The 23,499-nt window shown below is 54.6% G+C and overlaps 9 protein-coding genes across 9 annotated transcripts; 5 read left to right on the top strand and 4 right to left on the bottom strand.

Moving 5' to 3' along the window:
- Window positions 1–259: 259 nt before the first annotated feature.
- On the top strand, window positions 260–1,060 carry EV422DRAFT_479369 (UreD urease accessory protein-domain-containing protein; the record flags this gene model as incomplete). The annotated part of the gene is made up of 2 exons (XM_053067282.1): window positions 260–802; window positions 851–1,060. Coding segments are annotated over 2 exons (753 nt in total), but the record flags the coding sequence as incomplete, so codon positions are not given.
- Window positions 1,061–1,626: 566 nt separating this feature from the next.
- Window positions 1,627–3,209, top strand: EV422DRAFT_341522 (thioredoxin-like protein). Its single transcript, XM_053066464.1, has 7 exons — window positions 1,627–1,963; window positions 2,070–2,097; window positions 2,175–2,309; window positions 2,403–2,415; window positions 2,495–2,631; window positions 2,725–2,849; window positions 2,920–3,209. The coding sequence occupies exons 1-7, from the start codon at window positions 1,832–1,834 to the stop codon at window positions 3,109–3,111; spliced, it is 762 nt and encodes a 253-aa protein (XP_052920789.1). The 5' UTR covers window positions 1,627–1,831; the 3' UTR covers window positions 3,112–3,209.
- EV422DRAFT_341610 (periplasmic binding protein-like I) lies at window positions 3,027–6,748 on the bottom strand. Its single transcript, XM_053066465.1, has 8 exons — window positions 6,584–6,748; window positions 4,969–6,516; window positions 4,640–4,906; window positions 4,444–4,579; window positions 4,286–4,370; window positions 3,888–4,224; window positions 3,656–3,802; window positions 3,027–3,582 (listed from the first exon to the last, which is right to left on the bottom strand). Exons 2-8 carry the CDS (start codon window positions 6,271–6,273, stop codon window positions 3,307–3,309), a joined length of 2,553 nt encoding a protein of 850 aa, XP_052920788.1. The 5' UTR covers window positions 6,274–6,516; window positions 6,584–6,748; the 3' UTR covers window positions 3,027–3,306.
- Window positions 6,749–7,675: 927 nt separating this feature from the next.
- On the bottom strand, window positions 7,676–10,908 carry EV422DRAFT_501971 (pre-mRNA splicing factor; the record flags this gene model as incomplete). The annotated part of the gene is made up of 2 exons (XM_053068238.1): window positions 7,676–7,770; window positions 7,848–10,908. The coding sequence occupies 2 exons, from the start codon at window positions 10,906–10,908 to the stop codon at window positions 7,676–7,678; spliced, it is 3,156 nt and encodes a 1,051-aa protein (XP_052920787.1).
- Window positions 10,909–11,386: 478 nt separating this feature from the next.
- EV422DRAFT_548100 (intraflagellar transport protein 43-domain-containing protein) lies at window positions 11,387–12,891 on the top strand. Its single transcript, XM_053071641.1, has 6 exons — window positions 11,387–11,917; window positions 11,992–12,014; window positions 12,077–12,225; window positions 12,285–12,401; window positions 12,456–12,543; window positions 12,847–12,891. The coding sequence occupies exons 1-5, from the start codon at window positions 11,487–11,489 to the stop codon at window positions 12,528–12,530; spliced, it is 795 nt and encodes a 264-aa protein (XP_052920786.1). The 5' UTR covers window positions 11,387–11,486; the 3' UTR covers window positions 12,531–12,543; window positions 12,847–12,891.
- A 741-nt stretch (window positions 12,892–13,632) lies between these two features.
- Window positions 13,633–15,993, top strand: EV422DRAFT_502008 (PPPDE putative peptidase domain-containing protein; the record flags this gene model as incomplete). Its single annotated transcript, XM_053068241.1, has 6 exons — window positions 13,633–13,746; window positions 13,968–14,248; window positions 14,412–14,898; window positions 14,975–15,050; window positions 15,123–15,562; window positions 15,637–15,993. The coding sequence occupies 6 exons, from the start codon at window positions 13,633–13,635 to the stop codon at window positions 15,991–15,993; spliced, it is 1,755 nt and encodes a 584-aa protein (XP_052920785.1).
- Window positions 15,994–16,331: 338 nt separating this feature from the next.
- EV422DRAFT_548092 (calcium-activated chloride channel-domain-containing protein) lies at window positions 16,332–19,069 on the bottom strand. The gene is made up of 3 exons (XM_053071640.1): window positions 18,403–19,069; window positions 17,233–18,261; window positions 16,332–17,156 (listed from the first exon to the last, which is right to left on the bottom strand). Exons 1-3 carry the CDS (start codon window positions 18,970–18,972, stop codon window positions 16,584–16,586), a joined length of 2,172 nt encoding a protein of 723 aa, XP_052920784.1. The 5' UTR covers window positions 18,973–19,069; the 3' UTR covers window positions 16,332–16,583.
- A 357-nt stretch (window positions 19,070–19,426) lies between these two features.
- On the bottom strand, window positions 19,427–20,386 carry EV422DRAFT_510273 (uncharacterized protein; the record flags this gene model as incomplete). The annotated part of the gene is made up of 4 exons (XM_053068916.1): window positions 19,427–19,848; window positions 19,871–19,948; window positions 20,009–20,142; window positions 20,199–20,386. The coding sequence occupies 4 exons, from the start codon at window positions 20,384–20,386 to the stop codon at window positions 19,427–19,429; spliced, it is 822 nt and encodes a 273-aa protein (XP_052920783.1).
- A 1,103-nt stretch (window positions 20,387–21,489) lies between these two features.
- Window positions 21,490–23,359, top strand: EV422DRAFT_510272 (uncharacterized protein; the record flags this gene model as incomplete). The annotated part of the gene is made up of 2 exons (XM_053068915.1): window positions 21,490–21,784; window positions 22,110–23,359. The coding sequence occupies 2 exons, from the start codon at window positions 21,490–21,492 to the stop codon at window positions 23,357–23,359; spliced, it is 1,545 nt and encodes a 514-aa protein (XP_052920782.1).
- Window positions 23,360–23,499: the final 140 nt, after the last annotated feature.

Here is a 23,499-nt window from a genome sequence, read left to right as displayed (position 1 = left end):
CCGGAGGTCGTCGTCTTGGCGTTTCCGTTATCAGGAGGCATTGCGTGGAGGAGAGGTTCCGGAAGCGACCCGCCCTTTTGGTTTAGAGGGCTTCCCTATAATTCGTTCCCTTGCATAGGGAATGTCCGACACCCACTCCTTCCCGCCACTCGAAACAGAGTCCTCCCAACCGAGGCCCACCAAAAAGCCTCGTCATGCCGACCACAACAAATCTCCATCACACCGCCCCGCCGCACCTTCCATCCACATCCACAATCATGGCCGTGGCACCATAACCCTCGCCCTAATCGCCCATCGCGCCTCCCTCACCGCCCTCGCCTCAACCTATCCCCTCCGCCTTATCTCCCCGCGCTCACACTCGACGCTCGGAACCCATGCCGCCGTCTACGTGCTCACGTTCGGTGGTGGCGTCCTTAGCACCGACCGGCTGTCGCTGGATGTGAGGGTGGGGAGGGGATGTGCGTTGAGTTTGCATACGCAGGGGAATACGAAGATTTTCATGCCGCCCCCGACTACTGTGGGGTTGGATGATGGTGCCGGTAGTGGTCAGACGCACACGAGGGGGAGGAGAAGGCAAGCGCCGCATCAGCTGCTTACGTGCAGGATCGAGCCTCATGCGCTGCTATGCGTGCTGCCAGATCCAACTACTCTGTTTGCCGGCGCGTCATACACCCAGCATCAAACGTTCCACCTTGCGAACGAGGATGCGTCGTTGGTTTTGCTGGATTGGTATACGTCTGGCAGAGCAAGTCGCGGGGAAGTGTGGGCTTGGGAGAGGTTTGAGAGTCGGAACGAGGTTTTGGTTGGGCGTGGAGACGGAGACAAGTGGAAGGATGGAGAAATGGGAGAGCATAGTACATTGAAGGAGACTTGTATTCTACGCGACACATGGCTTCTCGAAAACACTGCCGCTTCACCAAAACAGCAAACTACATATGCATCCCGGATGGGCCATTACCACTGCTTCGCCAACTTGATCCTCATCGGGTCGCGCACATCACAAATTCGGAAGCGGATTGAAGAGGAGTTTGCCAAGATCGTCATTGTCACTTCTGGATCTGGCGGCGCTGGCGGAGGCGGGCACTCGCATTCATTGTCATTGTCCAAGTCCCGGCCACAGAATGGGGCTCGCCAACCACCACCCCCACCATCATCAAACTCATCCATCTCCTACACACACCCATTTGACAAACCATCAACCCCCACCGTTCATGCTTTCTCCATCGCGAATGCCATCGACGACCGCCCGGATCCGCTGTGGTCATGCTCGCCTATACCTAACGATATACACAACGGGAACCCGAGTGAAGGCATCGTACTACGCGCGGCATCGACGGAACCGGCGCGCATGCGCGAATTTTTGAAGAAGGTGCTGGCTGAGGGGTTGAAAGCGGAGATTGGCGAGGATGTGTTATTTTGAGATGCGAAGGCGTATTGGGGAGGGCCGATGTCGTTTATGGTTCATGGAGGTGCTATGAGGGCTACGGATATGGGTTCACCAATGTTGTTGGCACTTCTCAGGCGGACGATCTTCTGGCACCTCCATCCGACCTCCGTCCAACGTTTTTTGATTTCGTTTCCGTTGAAAACATCTTTCAAAGTGGCTGAAGCTCACCGGTCTTTGATTTCTGTCCCTGAAGCCCGAGGATGGAAGCCCTGAACTCCCTAGTGCGGCACCCCACCATATGATAACGCGATTTTCGAGAACGAAAAAGTGTATGGTAGATGTCTTGTCGGTATCTGTCATGTTGAGGATTGAGATCAAACCTACGCGTTTTCGCATTTTCTCCCAATCCCATTCCACAATTCTTCTTCGGTCCCAGCTGCCAAAATGATCCCCACCATCCTCCGCACTGCCTTCCGCCGCACCGCCCCCCGTCTGGCTCTCGGCCAGGCCCGCCTGCCCCTCGCTCGACAGGCATGCCCAGCTGCCGCACGGGCCTTCAGCGTCAGTTCTTTCCAGGTACAGTATGCGTACGGAAGATCACGGACCTCAGGGTGGCAAGAGTGTAAGGCTGTATTGTGTTGGTCGTCGGACTGCTCACCAGGCGCCTCGTACCTATTAACAGCGCACTTTTGCATCGGATTATGAAGAAGGTACTGTCGTCACAATTGCGTTCATCCCTTCCCTTTCCCCGCTTGCAATTCAATCTCACCTGCATAACTCCCTTTAGCCCCCTCACAAGCAACAGTCGGCCTCCCCGCCCCGGGCTTTCGCGCGCAAGCTGTCGTGAACGGCGAGTTCAAGACGGTGTCGCTCGAGGATTATAAGGGAAAATACGTCGTGTTGTTTTTCTATCCGATGGATTGTGGGTATACCTTTTCGCTCTTCTTTGCGGTTTGATTGATGGGTTGAAGGGGCATTATGTAGCTGATTTTTCTTTTCTTACGTGGGTTTGCAGTTACTTTCGTTTGGTGAGTTATGGGAGACGATGGGAGAGGGAGGGAACGAGGAAAGGGAGATGTGAGAACTGAAATAGTGATCTTCTTCCAGCCCAACGGAGATCATTGCCTTCAGCGAACGCATTGAAGAGTTCCGAGCTTTGAACGCCGAGGTGATCGGTGCGAGCACGGATACGAGGTTTTCGCATTTGGCGTGGACGCAGATGCCGCGCAAGCAGGGTGGGCTTGGTACGTCTTCATTGGAAGGATTCGACAAGGAGTAGCTGCAGTATGTGGGATGCCCTGCATGAAAATCATCGGACTGAAGGTTTTGGGCTCTAGGTGAAATGAAGATCCCACTCATCGCGGACCCTACCAAGGACCTCGCGCATGACTACGGCGTCTTGATCCAGCAAGGAGACGATGCAGGTGTGGCGCTGCGGGGCACCTTCATTATCGATCCTCAGGTACGCAAAACCTCACATGCCCATTCTCATGACACCATATCAACTCAAATCTTCCTTCTCCACGCAACAGGGCAAGCTGCGAATTGCACACATCAACGACCTTCCCATCGGGCGCAATGTTGACGAGTATCTCCGGTTGGTGGAGGCGTTGACCATCCACGCCGAGGTGGGCGAGGTATGCCCGGCGAATTGGTCGAAGGGGTCCGACACTATGAAGGCAGATCCGAACGGATCCAAGGAGTACTTTGGGAAGAAGAATTGAGCAGTAGCGTTAGCGGTAGGGGAGATCGGTACGGAGTAGCTTGCACGAGGACCTAGGTTTTGTGCAGTTCTCCAAAAGAATATCAAAGGCGTAGCAGGCAGAGAGGGTATATATCCGGTCTCCGAAATTGAAGCATTGTTGCGCATGGCGCTCTGTTCTTGTGCGGAGATATTTCGGTAGCAGCTCTATGTAAAATCACACCACCTCCTCACTCGTCGGCTCAGCACTCGACAACACCCCGCCTCTCTGATTACTGGACGGGAACCCCGCACTCGTGGTATGACCCGTGCCCGTCCTACAATGCGGCCCCAGTTTCGACGCCCACTCATTCATCTCCGCCTGCGACTCGACGCGGATGGTGAAGAAGGTCGCTTTGTCTTTTTTGTGCGTGAGTTTGATGCAGAAGATGTCTTTGGCGTCCTCTGCGGAGAGGGTGAAGGAGTATTCGGGGAGCAGGATGAATTGGCAGAGCTGTTGTGGAAGTGGGGATTTCATGTTAAATTATGAGACAGGGGAGGGGATTGGGAGGGATTCATGAACATACCGGTGCGTTGCTGTTGGCGGCGGGGCCGGTATCGCTGCTATTGACAATTAGGAGGAACTGTTTGTCCCCGTATAAGACCAGCTGTTTAGGCAGCCAGACGGTCATAAATGATTGTTTGACGGCGACGAAGACCGATGCCACCTTTGTCTGCGAAGCGCAAAAAAGCAGATGGGAAAGCATCAGTAGATGTCTCTTTGTCCAGAAGATGAGTTGGATGCTCCGTCCAACTTACGCCATTCCTCGCCCCCGCCTTGACCGCCAAGTTAGTGTTGTGATCCCCTCCTACCGGCTTCACGGCCCCCTTCGTGCTCCTCCTTCTATCGCTGCTCATGCCGACGCCCGACGATAATATATCGTCGTCCGCCTCACTCTGATGTTTCTCAACCCAGGCCAAATAACAGTTCTTCACGAAAAGCAAGCCGATGGTGGAGGCGATAACGGCGTAGCAGGCGATGATTTTGATGACAGAGAGGCCGATCGTGTTGAGGGAGAGGGCGAAGAGGATGGTGAGGATTAGGGCGAAGACGACGAGGTAGGTGTAGAGGAGGTTGCCGATTGTGTGGGATTCTCTGAGGGTGGGGGATTAGATGGGGTTGTTTCTTTTGCTGTAGGATGCCGCATTCAACCTACTTGAATTTTCGTGGCAGGTTGCGATTGACCCAGCACAAAAACCCTCCGTAGACGAGTAATGCGACGGTATACGCAAATTCCAACCCTAGAGCGCAAGGTTTAGCTTTTCCCCGAGGTCTGATCTGCTGTTAAATTACGCAGTTGATCGCAAAACATACCTAATAGGATCCATTGGAAGGCATCTGAATTAGACTGGCAGTAGTACTCATAGACGTAGTAGGTACGGCTGACTTCTTCCTGGAGATGCCATTGTGGTTTTGGGGCGTCGACGACACTCCATATTATTGCCAAAAACTATCAATGGAAAGACATCAGCGGTTGATCAAGGAAGCGGCGTTCGGATCAACCACTTACCATATAAACTCCTATACAGGTCGCCAAATAGATGAACATCCTCGGATTCTGCATGCTCTTCGCCGCAAACCCTTGCCCGCAAAATATCCGGAACAGTCGAAACGATTTGACCAGCAGGCTTCCGAGGACTAAGCCTAGAGCCGTGGGAAGCACCCAGACCGCCGCGGTGCAGGAGAAACTCGTTGGGTAGCCGAGAAGCGTGAGGGGGTAGAAGGCGGCTAGGGCGGTGCCGAGGAGGGTTGTGAACAGGAACGGTGGGCTGAGGGGCTGTTGAATATGAACATCAGCACACTTGTGTGAGTTTCTGCAGCATACTATTGCGCACATACCTTGAAAACCATGCTCTGCCTCGCCGAAAACACAAACCCCGCAATCCCCGCCGCCACAACAACACTGATCACACAAAGCACAATCGCAAAGATCCCCGTCCCGGACTTCCACGCAATATACCGATACTCCTTCACGATCTCCAGCGCATCCGCCGCTTTCGTCGCGGCGCCCGCGAAATACACCGGCGTCTGGAATTGATGAAACTCTTTCACGTCCGAGATCCCCGTCCAGTTCCCGAACGGGAGGAACTTTCCGAAGTCCCCATCTTCCTTGTTGTGCATGTCGTAGGAGAACAACTCGTACGCGGCTACCCGGTCGCTGTTCACATCTAGCGCTAGAAGGCCCGTGACACCGGTGCGGTTGGGAAAACTAACATCCGCGGGCATGGCGAGGCGGTGGGTGTTGGATGCGAGGTCGGCTAACGAGGTCCCGTTTCGCAGCGCCGCGTCGTATGCCCAGACGTACGACTCGATGCAAGTGGAATAGAACCCAGAGTAGGAGTCGGGTTCGTCTCCATAAAGTGCCTTCCAAGCGGTGGTGAACGCATCCCATTGCGCGCCTGTTCCTTCTTTTGGAAACGACGCCCACACGCCGTTCATCAGCAGTCGCTCCTCGTCTGTAAAGGTCTCCAAGTCGGCGTACAATGCGTCGTCGCCTGTTATCCACTGGTATCCCGGTCCCACCATCCCTCGCCGTTTTGCCTCGGCGAGACACTTGAGCAGGTCGGTATGCACGCCGAGAAAAAGGAGGATGGTCGCCCCCGACGCCTCAATCTGATCCATCAAGCCCTTGAAGTTGGTCGTATCCGGAATGAAACTCTGCGTCGTCAACAGCGTAATCTCGTACTGCTCCGCATACTTCTGCACAGAATTGAATAAGCCCACGCCATACGAATCGACCGCCGATATCACGCCCACGTGGTTATATCCCTGCCCCTTGACAAGCCCAATCATCGCCTCGCCCGCCATGTTATCGTTAGGCAAGGATCGGAAAAAGTTTGGGTACTGCGTTTTGTCGGCAAGACTGGGCGACGTGCTCCCGCCATCGCAGACGGGGAGATTGAAGGTTTGCGCTGCCGATGCGTAGGCGGTGGTAGGGCCCGAATAGGCCACGCCGATGAGGGCGTTGACGTGCGAGACGGAGGCTAATTTGATGGCGGAGCCGATCGCGCTGGCGGCTTGCACGGTGCTGCCCTCGGATGAGCAATCATCCTGGATGATTTGGAAGACCCCGGGAGCCTGTAATGCCGGGACTACCGGGTACTCTGCGTTTGGAGACAACAGCTGCGATAAACGCAGCTGCATCACTTGGATTTGGCGCGCTGACCAGACCCCATCGTCGCCTTGGAGTGATAAACTGGGGAGATCTGGTGTACATCAATCTGCCCCCACGTTCATACGTATTCGAAGCGATGGTCGCTCATACCTGACGCCGATTTTGATACTTTGTGCTAGCGTCCCGGAGCCAGCCAGGAGCACAACCGCCCATACTACAAGCGTAATCCAGCTGCATATGGAGCAACGCATCTTCCACCGATCTAGTACGATCTGTGAACAAGGTCGTTGGAATCCATACAGCAAACGACCATCGAAAACACAATTCAGCCGATACTACCTGTCGAGAAAAAACCCAACAGGTAGCCAGAAAACGGGACGATAGGGTGGTGCGGTGTCTTTGTCGGTCAATTTAGCACCAAACCGTTTAAAAGGCGGTAAACGAGGCAGGTCGGGCCGCTCAGACTTTATGGCCCTTGCAGCTTTAAAAGCCCTACGAAAATATGTCTAGCACATCCTGTCCTGAGGCCCCGCTCAAGGTTTGATGAGAAACGGTATGGTTTGGAGGATGGCGACAATGGATCGGCGTAGTTCGTGAGACTTTGACTTCCAGAATGCGAGACGGGGTTTGGGTTTGGGTTGGAAATAGCGAGCCCTTTCTTTTAAGTACTGACAGGCATTTTCAATCCCATTGGCAGTACGAACAATCGCCCACGGAATTGTGTTGTTGTTGCATTTGATGTTGACAAGGAAGACACGCAGGGGTAGAACTAATTAGAGAAAATCGGAAGCTACTTTCCGTCGTTCCGGCCTTCCACGCCGATGTTGTGCATTGCGAGTTCTAGGTGTAGGAGAGACCAACTGCAACATCTATCATATTGCAACATCTTCCCGGTCGGTCGGGCGGGCGGAGCTATGCGGAGACGACTTTGACAGCAGTCTGCCTGAGTGGGATATAGGCAAGGAGTTGGGGTTGTGCCGGGTTAGGGTTGAGCATGTTAGGGTTGTGCCGAGAGATGCGAGCTCCTAGTTGTGCCGGATTAGGGTTGTGCGGGTTAGGGTTGTGGGTGATGGACTTTGGCGTAAATTCGTCGTCGATGCCGGCCGCCCTGAGGACGGAGTCAACGAGGTGGTAGCAGCATCCCGTCCCTGTCTAGTACTAGCAAATCTTCAGAACATATCAAAAAAGAAAATGTGTAATGTATGTTTCTTCCTCATCACCCCTGTTCCCGGTGTGTCATCAACAAGAAGGGTTGATTTTTTGTGCATATGATGTTCACAAGGAAACACTCAGGGTTGGAACCGTTTAGAAGTCAGAAACGTACGCCTGCGACAGGGCTAAACATAATGAGATGAAGAAGGCAGCCGTCCCCAACCCATTCTATTCCCCAACACGGCCATCGAAAGACAGTCTGACTTGGTTCTTCCGTTCTCACCGCCCCGTTTCCGGCGCCTTGCCCGCTCGTTTCGGCATCTTGCGATTCGAGTCGTCTTCGATTTCTTTGGCTTTGTAGTAGTGTGGTGCGACTAGATGTGTGAAAGAAAGCGAAGATGCGAATTAGGATGAGAAAACGCAAACGAAAACACCATCCCTCAAAACCCACCTTCCAAAAGCCACTCGCCCTGAATCTCCACCACCTGCCTCATATACTCCTTACTCGTCAACACCAGCTCATAATAAAGCACCCACTTCGGATTCTCCTGAAACAGACAACTGCTCGGATGTATTAGCACGGTCTGATTATGCTTAATCGTGCGATAACTATCCCCGCTCTTCTGCAACCGCGCCGTGTTGTAAAAGAAGCCGGCTGTGAGGGCTTTACGGATACAGATGGTGTTGCCCGGGTCCGGGTTGGATACGATGGGGACCTCTGTGCGTTCCATGAGGCCGATTAACTGATCGCGCAGATCACGGGCGCGTTTGAGGGATCGGTGTTGGATGAAGTTTTCGGCGCAGAATTGGTCGGAGTAGTTGGTTTCGACGTAGGTGTTCCAGACGGCGAGGAGGGAGATGTGGTCTCCACCTGGTCTGAAGAAATTCTTACGCGCTTGGTCGGCTTGGAGTTGTTGGTTCTTGGGGCGGTAGAAGATGGCGCTGCCGACGGAGAGCATGGCGATGATGGAGACGATTTCGTCGGTGCAGTCGTATTTTTCGGCTGCTATGATCGTTTTGGAGAGCATGGGGTCGAGTGGGAATTCTGCCATTCGCCGGCCTAGTTTCGTGAGCTCGCCACGGTCGTTGAGGGCTCCCAGGGCGTAGAGTTGCTCGAGGGCGCGGATCAGGGTTTCCGCGGGCGGGGCGTCCATGAAATCGAAACTCATCAGGTCGTTTATGCCGAGGGATTTGAGGAGTAGGACCGTGTTGCCCATGTTTGTGCGCTGGATCTCTGGGATGGTGCTTTCCTCCATTTCGTTGGCGTAGGCCCACGCGGTATACAGTCGGAAACACTTTCCCGGACCTACACGCCCTGCACGGCCTTTGCGCTGGTTGGCTGACGCTCGTGATGTGGGGACAACGACCAAGCTCTCCATCCCCGTGCGCGGGTTGTAGTTGTTTTGTTTCTCGAAGCCCGGGTCGATGACGTAGACGACGCCGTCAATCGTGATGGAGGTTTCGGCGATGTTGGTGGCCAGAACTACCTTTCGGGCGCCGGGCGGTGTTGGCTCGAACATCTTGGCTTGGAGATCCGAGGGGAGGTTGGCGTAACATGGGACGGGTATCAGCTCTGCTATCTTGCTGCCGAGCTGCCGCCGTAGTGCTAGCAGCCCTTCTTCCGCCTGTTCTATCTCCTCCTGGCCCGTAAGGAAAAGAAGAATATCGCCTGGTGGTTGGGAAATATGGATCGTCATGATTGTCGTGATGGCGGCAGCCAAGTAATTGGCTTCTGGTGCGGCGGTGTGGTACGTCTCAACAGGGAACTTCCGTCCAGGGAAGATAAAGATCGGGCAATCGTCAAAATACGCCGAGAACTTCTCAGCATCCATCGTTGCGCTCGAAATCAGGAGTTTCAAATCCGGTCGAAACCGCGAAATATCCTTCACGAGCCCGAACAAGATATCCGTATGCAGCGTCCGTTCATGCGCTTCGTCGATCATCAAACAACTGTAGCTTGCAAGATCCGGCTCAGTCAGGAACTCGCGGAGAAGCATCCCGTCCGTCATGTACTTGATGATGGTCTTGTCGGACGTGCAGTCCTCGAAACGGATGGAGTAGCCGACCTCGTGGCTAAGTTTCGTCCCCATTTCGTCGGCGACTCGCGCGGCTACACTCATGGCTGCGACACGACGTGGTTGTGTGCATCCAATCTTCATGCCGTTTTTCGTGTAGCCCGCTTCGTGGAGGTATTGCGGTAATTGTGTCGTTTTTCCAGAGCCTGTTTCTCCGACGACGACTAGGACTTGGTATTCCTCTAACGCCTCGAGGAACTTTTGGCGGTGGGCGAAAACAGGTAATGATTCCCTCACTTCCTTCATCGACATGGCTTTCCGCTCCGCATCGGACATCTTAGGCCCGTCCTCCTGTATCAGCTCCTCCTTCTTCGCCGCAGCCTCTAATATGAAATCAATCTGCTGATCCTCGTCGAACACGTAATCGAAATCCTGCTGCTCCTCCCCTTTGTTCTGCGCGCCGACTTTTGCCAGCGACTTGCCGATCTGATGCTGTTCCCATTGCTCCTGCTCCGTTAAGAAGTTGGCTTGGTCTTGGTCATTCTCGTAGCGGCGGTATAGGACGGATTCCTGCTTCTTTTTGTCTAGTTTGCCTTTTTCGGTGAGGTAGTCTTCGGGCATTTGGTATCCCTCAACTTTTGTGCTCAGCTGCAACCGTTCGATGGTAGCCTTTAGGACCTCTTTCTTCAGTTCCTGCTCCCGTCGTTCCCGTTTCGTGAGCTTTTCGCCCTTGAACAAGAACTCTTCGTCCTCAATTTCCTTCTTCAGAAGCTCCAGTTTCTGCAATTCTCGTTTCTTCAAGTACTCCTGCCGTGACCGGTCTCGGATGTCCGGCATCACCGTCATGCGGGTCTCCCTATCATCGGCGATCTTGCGACGCCGCTCAGCTTCAGCGTTCCCCTTGGATGACCGATCTTCGACAATCTTCTTGGTCTTTTCCTTATCCTTCTCCCTCAGCCTCGCAGCAAACTCCTCTCGTTCTCTCAGATCCCTATCCATCTCGCTCTCCTCCACCGGCTCCTCCTCATTTGACGCATGCCCGTCTTCCTCTGCGGCTGTCTTTGACCGTTTCGGTGGTCGTTGCCCATAGTCGTCCTCCCCTTCCTCCTTTTCCCAACCCCGAGCGCTCTCCAGGTCATCCCGTTTCCGTAACCGCTTCTCCTTCCTGTCGCTCTTATCCTTTTTTCGACTAGAGCCGTCGGTACTGGCCGCTGGCCTCGACCCTTCTTCGTCCAGGAGCAGGGAGAACTGCTGGTTCTTCTGCAGTAACCGAACCGCCTCCTTTTCGTCGGCCTTTCGTTGTGTTTTCTTCAAAGCTGCTGCTTTTGACGACGACCCGCCCGACCGACCCACTCTCGAAAACAGCTCCGTCACAAAGTGCTCTGCTTCTGATGTTGCCGGCAGGTCTACAGCCTGCAGAGACTTTGCTAATGAGGAGCGGGACTTTGCTGATTTCGCGGCGGCGAGGACAAAGTCCACGACTGTGGACTCTGACATTCCAAACAGCTTGATGACATTGTCGGATACCCAGGTGCGGACTGGAAGGTCGGCCATGGCTGAAGTCGGGAGCGCTTGGGGTTCGTTTCCTTACTCTGCTAGTTGCTTTCTCGAATGTCTATTGGGCTTCGTGGGAACCTTTGTGAAATTCTGACTATAAACTATTCGGGAAAGGTGAGACTGTGCAAGAAGGCTGAATGTGAGTCTACGACATAAAAACTAGCCTATGATGGAATGTGGTGGATCCTGCTACGACGTGAAGTTCATGTTCCCACAGCAGGACGACATTTTGCCAATGCCTTGTAAAAGCAATCGCCCCCTTCTGCCGACTGCACAACGCGAGCAACACGCTCTGCCCCGCAGTTCCCACGCAGTTCCCATGCATTCCCGTGTTTCCTCTTCCCGCACAACTCGCACATTCTCTCTTCCCCGGCACTCTTCGCATTACGCTTTACGCAAACGGATTGACCGACGTGTGTTCGACGTGCTGGCAGCAACCTCAGAAACATCACGGACAGACCACACATACACAACATACGAACTCCTGAACTGAAGCAAACAACTTCAACTCAGCCAAGATGAGCGATGACTTTCAATCCGCACCGCAGCCGCCGCCGAGACGCATGGGGCGGCGCGCCAAACCAGCAGAAGGTGGACCAGATGAGCTCCGCAAAGAAGACGACTTTCTATTTCGCGACGACCTGTTATCTGAAAGTAAACCTGAAGCAAGATTAGTTAGCAATGATGAGCCACAGGAGCCTGCCTCCGTCGCGAAGAAGCCGCGGAGGATTCGAGAGACGGAAAGGCCCGAAGCGATGAAGGAGACGAGAGGTGGATGGGATAGTCCAGCGCCAGAGAGCTCGCCACCGCGGGGTGGACTAGTTGGAGGTACCTTCACCCGTGGAAAGAGTGGGTCAACTAGGAGAGAGGCGCAGGATGTGGAGGATATTGATGATGATGTAGACACGGTGCCTGTTCCACCACCAAGGGATCGGAGGGAAAAAATAAAGCAAGTGTTGTGATGTGCTCATTTGAGAGATGTGGCAAGGCTAACATTGCGGTTCAGAAAGCAAACGACAGTAGGCAGGATAGTTCTGACGATGCAGGTAAGCGCCCTGCTGGGAACATTTGATACTGATGCAGTGTCTAATGACATTGATGTTTCCAGTGACCGTGATCATCCCAGATCTGGATCAAGTGCAAGACAACCAGATGCTCACTGAAGTTGCGGCTGCACCTGTGATCAAAATCAACAGATTCAAGAATATGCAGGAATTAGACGGGGAGCTTCTAGCTAGCACAGGACAGTTGATTGAGGTGAGCACCGGTCAATGCCTCTTTGCGAGGCAATTCGACTCACAGTCGCTGTGTTGCAGCCTCCAACATCACTGGCAGGCATAGATGTCTCTCTCCTGGTCTCGACAGCCCTCATTCCTCCAGATCAACTAGTCAAGCCAGATGTACAATGGGATTGGGATGTCATCTTCACGGAGGTGTGTTCCGTTCAACCCACTTGAAATGTCTGCATCGCCTCATTCCACTTCCAGGTGACGAGCGACCTCCACGTCATTCAGAGCCCTGTGCCCTCGCCGCAGTCCAGCCCAACAAGACAACGAGTGTGATATGACTTCACCCAAAGCGATCTTCATGAGTCAGTTCTACAAGTATCTGCCCACAGCGGCTATGAACTCCAAAACCCATTCATGTCAATATACCCCATCCTGAGATGTGGGTGGATTTTTGTGAGGGTCCGCCGCCTTAAGCCGCATGAGCGAGGGAATGTCTCGGTTTTTGGTGGAGAACAACCGACGGAGTCCAAATCCCAAAATTACGAATGTAGTGGTCTCAACCATTCAGTCCTCCAAGACACTCTTTGCCTCAAGCAACCAAGCGCCTGCCCTTTCACCCCATCCATGAATCGGCCCTCTCAAGGCAAAATTGAGGCCGTCCGCGCCGAGGCAATGATCTCATCTTACCCTCCATGGAGATCTGTATTCGTCCAATAATACATACGCCAAAAATGAATGATATTCAGAAGGACAAGTATCTTGCCAGATCTCGTAATAGTAAGAAGCTACGTCTTTATCCGTAACGGAGCAGTTCAGTCTCCAATGCTGAACGGTCTTGCCCCAGAAGGCTTACGTACCTCTTTATGATCCTCGTCGCCCCCCGCATTCTCGTCCCGCACAACTTCCATGTCTCCCCATAACTACAATATGGCTAGCGTCGGTGCAAACATACTTTTGGCAGAGAGTCAGCTAGAGAAACGTTCGTTCACGGCCGGCCACGGAAGACACTCATTCACACGCCGGTTGGTTGATCCTGCACAGCGAAACCCGTGGAAGCGTTCGACCCGCGATGAAGGGAGGTCCGCACGCAAGAGACGACGCGATTGTTTAAAGATTCCACGCGTTTCCAATCACTTTGTTAGCCACTTGCCAGCACTTTGATGATTGATTACTGTACTGAGACGTGTCGCTTCCTTCTCTCACAGAGAACACGCGTCGTGTCATTGCGAACCGCCTTTGGCTTTGCTTGCGGGCTTTGGCGGACTTTCCCACGACTTACAAAAAGGACCTCCCCTCCACGCTCCGCTCCCTTCCCAGGCGCATGCATGAGCAAGCAACACATATAGACTATTGCAAAGACCCATCTCCCTTTCATCGCACACCAACCTTCACTTTCTATCCCAACCACCGCCAGTATCGCTTCTATCACGCGAAAATGGAGTCGCCAGTCCGTCTCTACGTCTATGATCTCTCCCAGGGAATGGCCGCTATGCTCTCCAGACAACTCACGGGGAGATATATCGAGGGAATTTGGCATACTTCCGTGGTGGTGAGTTTCGGGGGAGTGCAAATCCGGGCGGTGGCGAGTCCGAGCAAGAATGCTAGAGGGTTCCGAGCGATAGCGAGGAGAATGCGTGAGGACTGGGCCGTCAGGCCCGGAATTGCGGAGCACACACCAGCCCCAACATCCTTGTCGCGGGTCTCAATCGTTGATGGTCGATGGTATATGGTACATGGAGTATACTCATCACTCACGGTTGTTTCTCCTAGGTCTACGGCACAGAGTACTACTTTGGCCAAGGCATCATGCAGTCCCGACCTGGCTCAACTCACCACGGGGCGCCCATGAAGGATATCGATATGGGAACGACGCAGATTCCAAAGGATGTGTTTCTGCAGTATCTTGACTCGATGAGGGAAACTTGGACGGCGGATCGGTATCATTTGTTGGATAACAATTGTAACCACTTTTCGAATGAGTTGTGTGGGTTTCTGGTCGGGAAAGAGATTCCTAGCCACATAACGAGTCTTCCAGCGGATTTCCTTGGAACGTGAGTAGCGCTCTGACTGGGACGAACGAAGCGAGGCGCAGGGATGCTCGAGGCAGGCGAGGATCCAGCTCTACCTCCTTGTCGCGAGCGGAGTGACCAGGGTATCCTTCCAACCATTTAACCATCCATTCACTCATCTACTTTTCTTGTTACTCGCAATCAGACCCTTTGGACAACAGATACTACCGATGCTTGAAAACATGTTTGGCCCATCTCAGATCGCACGATCGGCGACAGCAGGCGCCAACGCCGCATCACGAGCCGCCGCATCAAACAGCCTTTCCCCTGGCCTCGCCAGCATGGTGGGCAACATTGCTGCAGCCGCCCAATCCGCGCCCCTCTCCCAAACCGCACTCCAAACTGCCACCAACCTCCTTCAACTCGAGTCCATCCTCGCATCCCACCGCTGCGTCGCTGTGGACTTCACGTCAGAGTCGTGCCCGCCCTGTCGCGTCATCTCCCCGGTATTTGAGGAATTGATTGCGGAGCGGAATAGTGGGTATCGCCAGACGGGGATTGGTGAGGCGGCGAGGTCGGATATGAATAAGATTGTGGGAGTTAAGGTGGAGGTGGGGAGGGCGAGGGATATCGCGACGAAGTATCAGATTACGGCGACGCCGACGTTCATCTTTTTCTTGGATGGCAAGAAGGTGGGCATTGTGTGGCATCCCTCAGTCATGCCATGGTGATCGAAAGGGGCTTATGATGGCATTTTGCTTTGAACAGTTCTCACAGTTTTCTGGCGCGAATCAATCCGAGCTCAAATCCCAGATCGACGTCTTGCTATTCACCGCCTTCCCACGTGAGTATGCGCGGCTGACAGTTGTTGCGGGTCGCATCGAGTCTTGTGCTAAAACAACATTTCGTCCCGTAGCACACCCGCACACCAAACTCCGCCTCACCACCCTCGACACCGTCCCCAGCACACCCATCCGCTACACCCAATGTACCCAAGTCGACACCATGTTCACCAAACTCCAAACCTTCCTCCAATCCCTCCACCCCCCAGAACACGTCACCCAAAGCATCCAAACAATACAAACCGCCCTCAAACGCAAACACGAGGGATCATCCACGGGCCCCCTCAACCTACCCAAAGACCATAACCTTGCCCTAGAGTGGTTGGTGGAACACCTGGACGGGGATAAGATTTTCCCGGTACTGGATATTTTGAGGTTGTTGGTGTTGGACGATACGTTGAGGGAGAGTTATGTGGCGAAAGGGGAGGGGTGGACGGTTATGGGGTTGTTGTATACGTATGCGAAGACGAGTGAGCCCGTGAGCAAGGCTGTAAGGTTGATGCTTTTGCGATTGGTACGTATCCCTGTTCTTCGCGTTCGTTTGAAACATCAAACGTTAACTCACCGACCTGGACCCCCCTCTCACAGGCATGCAACCTCTTCCCCGCCTCATCCCCCTACCTCCTCTCCCTCACCCTCACCCACCGCACCTCAACCACCTCCACACCCCACCGCACAATAACAACAGCCCTCCTAATCGAATCCCTCCTCCACCCCGACACCTCCGTCCGGCAAGGCGCAGCAGCCCTCGCCTTCAACATCGCCGTCGAGGAAGCCACGCAAAGGAGGAAAAACGGAGGTGTGGGCGGGGCCCAGGAGGACGAAGGGTTGCATGAGGAGTGGGTCAGTGAGATTGTTGCTGGGGTGGTGAAGTGTTTGGAGGGGGAGGATGGGGACGAGATTGGTGAGTTTTTTCCTTTTTTGCGTCTTCTCACTTCCTTTTGACCATTTGCACGAACTAACCCGAAATATTTGAATACTTTTTCATAAACAGTCCTCCGCCTCCTAACAGCCCTGGCCCACCTCCTCCGCTTCGCCACACCGTCCATCCTCCAGTTGGCCTCCGTCATCGGCCTGCCCGCCCTTCTCGACCACAAGAAGGCTGCACGGGAGAAGGAGATCGCTCACCTCCGTTCGCCTGCCGCTGCGGAGGAGATGATGGGGTTGGGTGAGGGTGAGAGGGAGCAGAGGAAGAGGGAGGTGGCGAGGCAGGGGAATATCGTGGGGCTTTGTGGGGAGGTGGCGGGGTTGGTTGAGAGTGGGATGTAGAGGGGGGGGGGAAGGTTGTAGCGTAGATGGATGTAGATGTGGGGGGACTTGGGTTGGGGTGGTAATGTTTGAGGGCAGACTGACATAGGGATGATGTGTTTTTTCGTAATAAAGACAATAGCATAGCAAAGTGATATGATGTGAGTGATATGATGTAATTTGAGAGAAAAAGTTACGGTATATACAGGTACAGTAAGGCTACGGAACTGAAAAAGAACTATGATAAAAAAAACGCGCTGAACTGAGTTGAGCAGCCGCACAACATCTCAATGAGTCTGTACACCCTTAAGCGCCTCATGCACCCTCCCCAAGGCAACCCCAAACAAAACCGCATCCTCTCCCTTCCTCTCGCCCCCGTCTCCCTCACTCCACCTAACACTCCCCCCATGCCCGCCCGCCAGCACATCGATCCCCGCCTTCAAAAGATACCTCTTCTTCACCTCAAACTCGGCGCGCTTGAGCTGCTCCCCGCCCTGGATGGGCACCGAGTTGACGGCCTCGTTGATCACGTACTGCAACAGCAGGTACACGTGTTCCGCGATCAGCACCGCGGCCAACGCGTTCGGGAGGCGTGCCTTGACCTGCACGCCGGCGTCCATCTCGAGGTTCCAGTTGCGGTACAGCGTGAGCAGCGACGGGATGGTGAGCGCGGACCCGACGTAGGAGATCAGGCGCAGGTTCTTGGACCACGGGCCGATGTTGTCGGCGCGTTGGGGGACGGGGCGGCGCGCGGCTTTGCAGATTTTGAAGGCGTCTGCGCGGAGCTCGAGGAAGTTGTTGATGAGGCAGAAGAGCGGCGTGAGCGGCCAGCAGGGGGAGAAGAGCATGATGTAGCCGAACTGTTGGGAGAATACGGTATGAGATGGGTGCGTTGAGGGATGTACGGAAGGCGGGGGTGGGAGACAGGGTACACACCTGAATGACCATCTCGGAATAATCATCGGCCACATTATACGCAGGCCGCTCAAACTCCTTCCTCGCCCGCCTCGCCCAACACTCATCCTCCGTCTCCTCCCGCTTCTGCGCCTCGGTCACTTCCAACCCCTGTTTCCTCGTACTCCACCGTGTCAACACGAGCGGCAACACCACCTCCGTGACCGCGTTGATCGCCTGCCCCGTAATCACAAGATAAATCAGGCGGCTCTGCAAACTCGCCGGGCCGACCTCGAACGACATGGACCAGATGTACCCTTTGGATTTGAGGATAGACCCGACCCATGTGGAGCAGGGGATGAAGATGTATGCTTCGGCAAAAAGGGCGAAGAAGGCGACGAGGGAGTTGAATGTGAAGAGTTTCTGGGTGAATGTCGCCGCGTGTTGGGTGTCGGTGGGCAGGTTCTCGAGGTAGGAGAGGTGGTTTGCCAGCCGGGTGTAGTAGGAGTGGAAGGTGGGGATACATGCGCCGTAGACGATGGTGGGGATAAATCCGACGAATTCCTTCCCCGGGCCGTCGTAGTATTTATGGAAATAGACGTCGGATGAAACGATCGTAAAAACGACGCATATGAGCACCCCGACGAGGGTGAGGTTAATGGGGACGGTGATGAGCGTGGTGGTCGCCCAGCGTTTCCAGTACGGGTAGAAGGGTAAGCGCTCGTGGGTGACGGGGTCGGTGAGGATGCTTGTGGGGCGGAATTCGGGGCGGATTTTTTCAATCTTGGAGAAGTTGCGGGTGCCCCAGCGGCGGGCGTAGACTGAGGCGCGGCGGTCCCAGACGGCGATGAAGACTACTGACCAGACAATGATCAGCACGCCGTAGACGGGAGAAAAGTCCCCCTGCCACAAGTACGCGATCCCGCCGATGACGGAGGGAATGATGAGAGATTGCACGTAAAAGCGCAAGAATGCAAAGTAGAATGCCACTTTCTCGCCGGCATAGTCGCGGATGGCGTCAATGTCTTGGTCAGTTAAGAGCCATCGCTTTGTCCAGCTTTTGATCCATTTCTAGGAAATCAGATTTGAAAGGGGGTCAGTCAACCATCGACCCACCGTCAACCATCAACCCCATCATGAACCATCAACAAACGGCGACGAGGAACCGTCAAACAATCGCTCGCTAACGCTCGCGTCTCGCAATCTACTCACATCGGTAAACTCCTTGTCATGCGGAGCGTAGATCGCCTCAATAAACTTCCCACCGACGGCATCCGTCTTTCCGACGACGTCCTCATCCATGGTCAATCCGGCTCCACCCTCATAAGTCGGAGTGGTGAGCAGCTCATAGACGAGTCTCAAGCGTTCGGCCTCGGTCAGGGGAGGGAGTTCGAGGTCGGTGAGAGTCACAGGCGGCTCCCTGACGGATGCGCCAGAGTTGTTGAGCCAATCGATGACTCTCGTACGGTAAATCTCTCTACGGAGGACGTCATCGGGACATCGAACGAGGATCGCCAGCTTTTCAGGACTGCCCCACTGTTGGACTTGGAACGTGAGCTTTACAGACAGCAAACGGGAGATGACGTCGTCCCAGGCCTGCAGTACGGCGCCTTTGCGGTCATCGAGGGCTTCTGGCGTCAGGCCCTTTGCGGTTGCGCGGGGTAGTTTTGTGTTGAATACGATGATCCAGTCCGTCTGGTGTGCGGCGAAGGTGGTTTGGTCTTTTGCTGAGTCTGCGGAGGGGACAGCCTGTGAGCGTGGTGGACGGAGTTGGGCGACCATGTTGGGGATGCCGAACGTGATATATTAAGGAAGGGTGGCGGGGAACGAGGGGGAGGGGGGGGTTCTTTTATAGGTAGTGGTATGGGGCAAAAGCCACGATGTGAATGCATCCACAGCCTCACACCTTTTCCAGAGCAGCGAGAGGCACGTCACCTCTCTCTCTCGATTCGGACGCGCACAGGACACTGAGGACAGGGGGCGGATGAGGGGCCAACTGCATGACGTCGCAAACACCCTACCGGCCTCCTAACATTATTACACACTGCACAACCTGGAACTGCAACTGGAACTGCAACTGGAACTGGAACTGCAACTGGAACCTGCACTTCCTATTCCCGTACGGTAGAACGCCCGAGCTCCACGCAGGATCTAACTGCCCAACAGTCGGAACTTCGAAGCTCGAGGGAATTAGGCCCGGGGCGGCGTACTCTCCAGTGCACGAGATTTCCAGTATTTATACCCCGTGGAGGAATCCACCCCCTCCGCCTGCTTCCCTTTTTCCCTCTTCCACATCGTTCACGCACTCGTAACCGCCGTTACCCTCACTGCACTTCCTTGCCGCCACAATCGCCAATCCTTTTCCCAGACCATCCAAGGCCGTTCTCCCACGAGGATCGTCCACCTCACACCCTCGCTGTGGCCATGTACGAGAAGGACGGAACGAGCCCCCGATAAGTTTCAGTCCCTCGAGCACGCTGCGATGTTCGATCTCGCTCAGTTCGTCAAACACGGGAAAGTTCCGCGACAGTGAAGATCTGTGCATAACCACTCTCCAACGGTGGTACAACGGCAGCAACCGCAACAGTCGACGCTTGTGAGGATAGCCGAGGAGGAGCTGGAGAAGTTGCTCTCGGTTAGCGCTACATCCGACAAGTACTATGAGTCATGGATCACTGACAGTTCGGCCTCGCTGAAGGGACATGGTTGCCACCGACATGCGTGAAGCATTCAAAGAGGGGGCGATGACGCAAACAAACTGCGTATCATTGCAGCAAGACGTCCCAGAATTCCGACCGGTCTGTCCACAAAATCGAACCCTTCTTCGAAGTGCGGAAGCACCAGCTTGCGGCGGCTTCGAGCTCGAGCCAGCGACCTATCACGGCTCGCAGAGCCAGAGCCCCTCCCAGCACCAGCAACCAGGGACGGACGCGAATGTCCAACAATCGGGCCCTTGGCCAAAGTCGGCATAAACCGGAGAACAACGAAAGGCGCAACAAGCCGCCGACCTCGCCACCAGCATGCTTTGGCTGCTGCAGCCGACGCCCACGCGCTTGAACTCGCCGCTCTCCGGGAGAGCATGCAGAGGGTCCTTGCCTTGACCAACGACCATCACAAGGGGGCGGCCAGTAAAACGCAGGAGAAGGTGGAGGGCACAATCGGCCAAACAGGAGCCTTCGTCTGCAACTGCAGCCATTGAAGGAACGCAGAACGACCCATGTTCACCTCACCTCACAAGGGCCTTCTCGTACCAAGGCCTCGCGGAGCAGGAGCGGCGCCGAGTGAGCTCTCTGTCGGTGACGGCAGAGTGTACGAGGCCTCTATGCCAAATAGCGTCACGCCCTCCCGAAGCCAGCAGAAATCGAGAGGCCGGTCGCCGCAACGTAAACATTATAGCACCATGCCGCCGGATGTATTACGGATAGTGTTTGTATATGCACCAGCCGCGTCGAACAAAATCATTGATAGTCTGGAACGACCGGCGTTGGGCGATGCCTCGAAGAGGCAGCTATCACGCCATACCTTGAACCACTAATTGCGGAGATTGCCGTACGGGTGAAACATCTGATCTTTCGGGACAAACGCCGGCGACGCCTATTCAATCTCACAGCGACGGAATGGCAAACCGCGACCACTACCACGCATAGGCGCGCGAAAAAGAATAATTTCCCTGCAAAGGCTGTGATAAGACGTTTACACCCAAGAAAAAGCTCGCAAACGTAACATCATATGGGACGTGAGCCCTCGAATTCGAACCGACAAAAATGTCCCTGCAAAGGCTGTGATGAGACGTCCAAGTCCGGGTACGGGCTACAAGTTCACATCAAAGCGAAACATCTGGGCTTGAAGGTTGCTTGTACCTGTGACGGATATTTTGGGACATTCACCCTACGCAGTAACCTCACGCAGCATATCAACGCCGTGCACCTGGGAGTGAACCCATAAGGAATTTCGGAGACATTCACCAAGAGTGCGTCAATGATACAGCATGTCGACTCCGTGCATCTGGGCCTTACAGCCGTGTGCCAATGCAAACATATCTACTCTCATGAATGGAGGGCCACTCCAAATATATGACATCACCGGGAGACGCGATGGCTTTATCAAAAGGACTATTGGCGCGGCTGGTTGAGAAGGTCATCAACCTTAAAATCGCAGCAAAAAGGAAGGAGGAGCCAGATTCGTCGGAGATGGAGCTCTTTGAAGATGCGAATTCCTTCGACAGTCACTCACGCGAAAGGGAACTGGACAAAATGGCCTTGGGAAACAAGCCGGAGATGACGTTTACTTAGGCAAAGTATGGACACGCGCATGGACAGCGACCTCCGAGAAGACTTTTCTTTGGGTGGAGGCTGGGCGGTTCACACTCGTCATTGCAACCGCAAACCAACGTTTCGCAAACTCGAGGCATTCGCCTCATTGCAGTCAGAATGGGGCGAATGCTTCGAGTTTGCGAACGAGTGGGATTTTACCTTGCGGCGAAAATCCGCATCTCTCCGGCTCCGTCACAGGATTGCGATGCAGAGGGCTGCGAAGGAACGATTGCTCTCTGAGGAACTCATCAGCATCGTGGAAGTTCGCATAAGGCATAACGGTGAGCGATCATCCTGTCCCCAGGGTTTCCCTAAGCCTTCAGCGATCCATGCCTCAAGGAATCTTACTGCTGTGGATGGAATCCACTCAAGCTCAGACCCGAATGGACTGAATCCGTACAGCTTCTGTGGGAACAGATGCACCGAGTTATTGCGTTCTGGTTGTTAAAATGCCCCCCACATTCCTTGGGTTGAGTATGCATTTTCGGGTTTCTCCGAAGACGAGAGCGCCGAGAATACAATCCGCAAAGCGATAAACCGAACAGAGTCAGCCGTACGACGTCCGTAACGGTATCATGATGACTGCGACCACATATCCTTCGAAAGCTCCGCATCGGACGAACATACCTATACCGGAACTACGCTTCCGTACATTTCATCGCAAACAGGATCGGAACAACCAGCCCCCAACGCAGCTCCCGAACCCCGTCGCCACCCCGCACGCGTTCCGCCACCGGCTTCCTCCCCGCCACCGATTGGGAGGATCTTGCTGCGAAGATGGGAAAGATGGGAGTGACTGCTCCCGCTGCCGCCAACGGGAAGGCCATCAAGATCTTTTTCAAGGTCTTGCCCTTCACCTCGCCCAAAGAGACCTCGGTGGATCCCGTAAGGTCTCTCCCGAGGTCTCGCCGTCGACCTTGCCCAAAGAGACCTCGGTGGCTTCCCGCAATGTCTCTCCCAAGGTCTGGCCGTCGACCTGGCCTAAAGGGACCACGCTGGCCGTTGGCCGAGGCTACTTTCAACCCACCGCCAAGGGAAAAGAGCGCGCCACCACGCCGCCGACCAAAGTCGCATTCTGGCGCAATTACGGTCCCCCGCAAGCATCGTCCTCCAAGGTGCTTTTGCCTTCGCGTGCCAAGATCACACCGACAAGGACGCTGCTGTCGGTGCCTCCAAGAAGACCACCCCACCGCAGATGGACGCCGCTCCCCGCCAAGAAGGACAGCATGACCAGCCAGTCCCTTGCCGTCCCCGCTGGAGTCGAGGCCCTCTTCGGAGCAATAAGCGAGCGCCTCGCAGCACTGGAGAACCGTAAAAATGCGAAGGCTCAAGCTGCCGCAGACGCTGCCACCAAAGCCAGAGCCGCCACCACCGAAAATGGTCGCAATGAAGAACGAGCTGGAGCCTGCGCAGAAGGTCCATGCTCAGGAAGTGCTGGACTTTACGCGCAGGTGCAAAGACCTTGCGGACGCTCTGACTGTCAAGGGCCGTCGCATTCGAGCAACGTGTCACCGACGCCCGACACCCGCATCGCAGCAACCAGTGAGAGGTTGCGCGCGTGGAGGGAATCGTGGCCGCCATCGACGGCGGAATCCATGGGGAAGAGGAGGAAGAGCAGGCAGGCCGAAGATGTTTTTGATGAAGAAGTCGACGGAGACGCTGATGAGGAAGAGGTTGAGGCAGAAGACGCTGAAGGAGAAGGAGCTGTGGAAGAAGAAGAGGTCGTTGTTGAGGAACTTGAGGAGGAGGCGCCTGTCGAAGACGCTGAGGTGGATGCAGAGGTGGATGACCACGCCAACAAAGTGCAGGAGGGCGATGAGGTGGTGGGGTTGCACATCTCTGAGAGCGATGGGTAGGTGGTACCTCTTTATGTTTCAGTAGCTGGTGCGCGGAGTAGAACAGCCATCCTCCGCAACTCCCCTTTTGCATGTTGGCCCTTCCCCGTGACATGCACTACTTGGCCATCAGTAATCGCAATCATGATTATCCTTTAGTT

The sequence above is a fragment of the Fimicolochytrium jonesii genome (genome assembly GCF_025526975.1).
Source record: "Fimicolochytrium jonesii strain JEL569 chromosome Unknown EV422scaffold_45, whole genome shotgun sequence".
Lineage (NCBI taxonomy): Eukaryota > Fungi > Chytridiomycota > Chytridiomycetes > Spizellomycetales > Powellomycetaceae > Fimicolochytrium > Fimicolochytrium jonesii.
This window is presented reverse-complemented; position numbering and strand designations above follow the sequence as displayed.

Bases quoted from the DNA above. Each gene is read 5' to 3' on its own strand.
- EV422DRAFT_341610 (XM_053066465.1), bottom strand. From the start codon at position 6,273: ATGCAGCTGCGTTTATCGCAGCTGTTGTCTCCAAACGCAGAGTACCCG. The intron at 4,580-4,639 runs GTAAGTGGTTGA...TTCCATTGATAG, and splicing joins CCTGTATAGGAGTTTATATG to TTTTTGGCAATAATATGGAG. The intron at 4,371-4,443 runs GTATGTTTTGCG...CTTGCGCTCTAG, and splicing joins CTTCCAATGGATCCTATTAG to GGTTGGAATTTGCGTATACC.
- EV422DRAFT_548092 (XM_053071640.1), bottom strand. From the start codon at position 18,972: ATGGTCGCCCAACTCCGTCCACCACGCTCACAGGCTGTCCCCTCCGCA. The intron at 18,262-18,402 runs GTGAGTAGATTG...CTGATTTCCTAG, and splicing joins ATGACAAGGAGTTTACCGAT to AAATGGATCAAAAGCTGGAC. The intron at 17,157-17,232 runs GTGTGTACCCTG...TTCTCCCAACAG, and splicing joins ATTCCGAGATGGTCATTCAG to TTCGGCTACATCATGCTCTT.
- EV422DRAFT_548100 (XM_053071641.1), top strand. From the start codon at position 11,487: ATGAGCGATGACTTTCAATCCGCACCGCAGCCGCCGCCGAGACGCATG. The intron at 11,918-11,991 runs GCAAGTGTTGTG...AAACGACAGTAG, and splicing joins GATCGGAGGGAAAAAATAAA to GCAGGATAGTTCTGACGATG. The intron at 12,226-12,284 runs GTGAGCACCGGT...GCTGTGTTGCAG, and splicing joins GCACAGGACAGTTGATTGAG to CCTCCAACATCACTGGCAGG.
- EV422DRAFT_341522 (XM_053066464.1), top strand. From the start codon at position 1,832: ATGATCCCCACCATCCTCCGCACTGCCTTCCGCCGCACCGCCCCCCGT. The intron at 1,964-2,069 runs GTACAGTATGCG...ACCTATTAACAG, and splicing joins TCAGCGTCAGTTCTTTCCAG to CGCACTTTTGCATCGGATTA. The intron at 2,850-2,919 runs GTACGCAAAACC...TCCACGCAACAG, and splicing joins CCTTCATTATCGATCCTCAG to GGCAAGCTGCGAATTGCACA.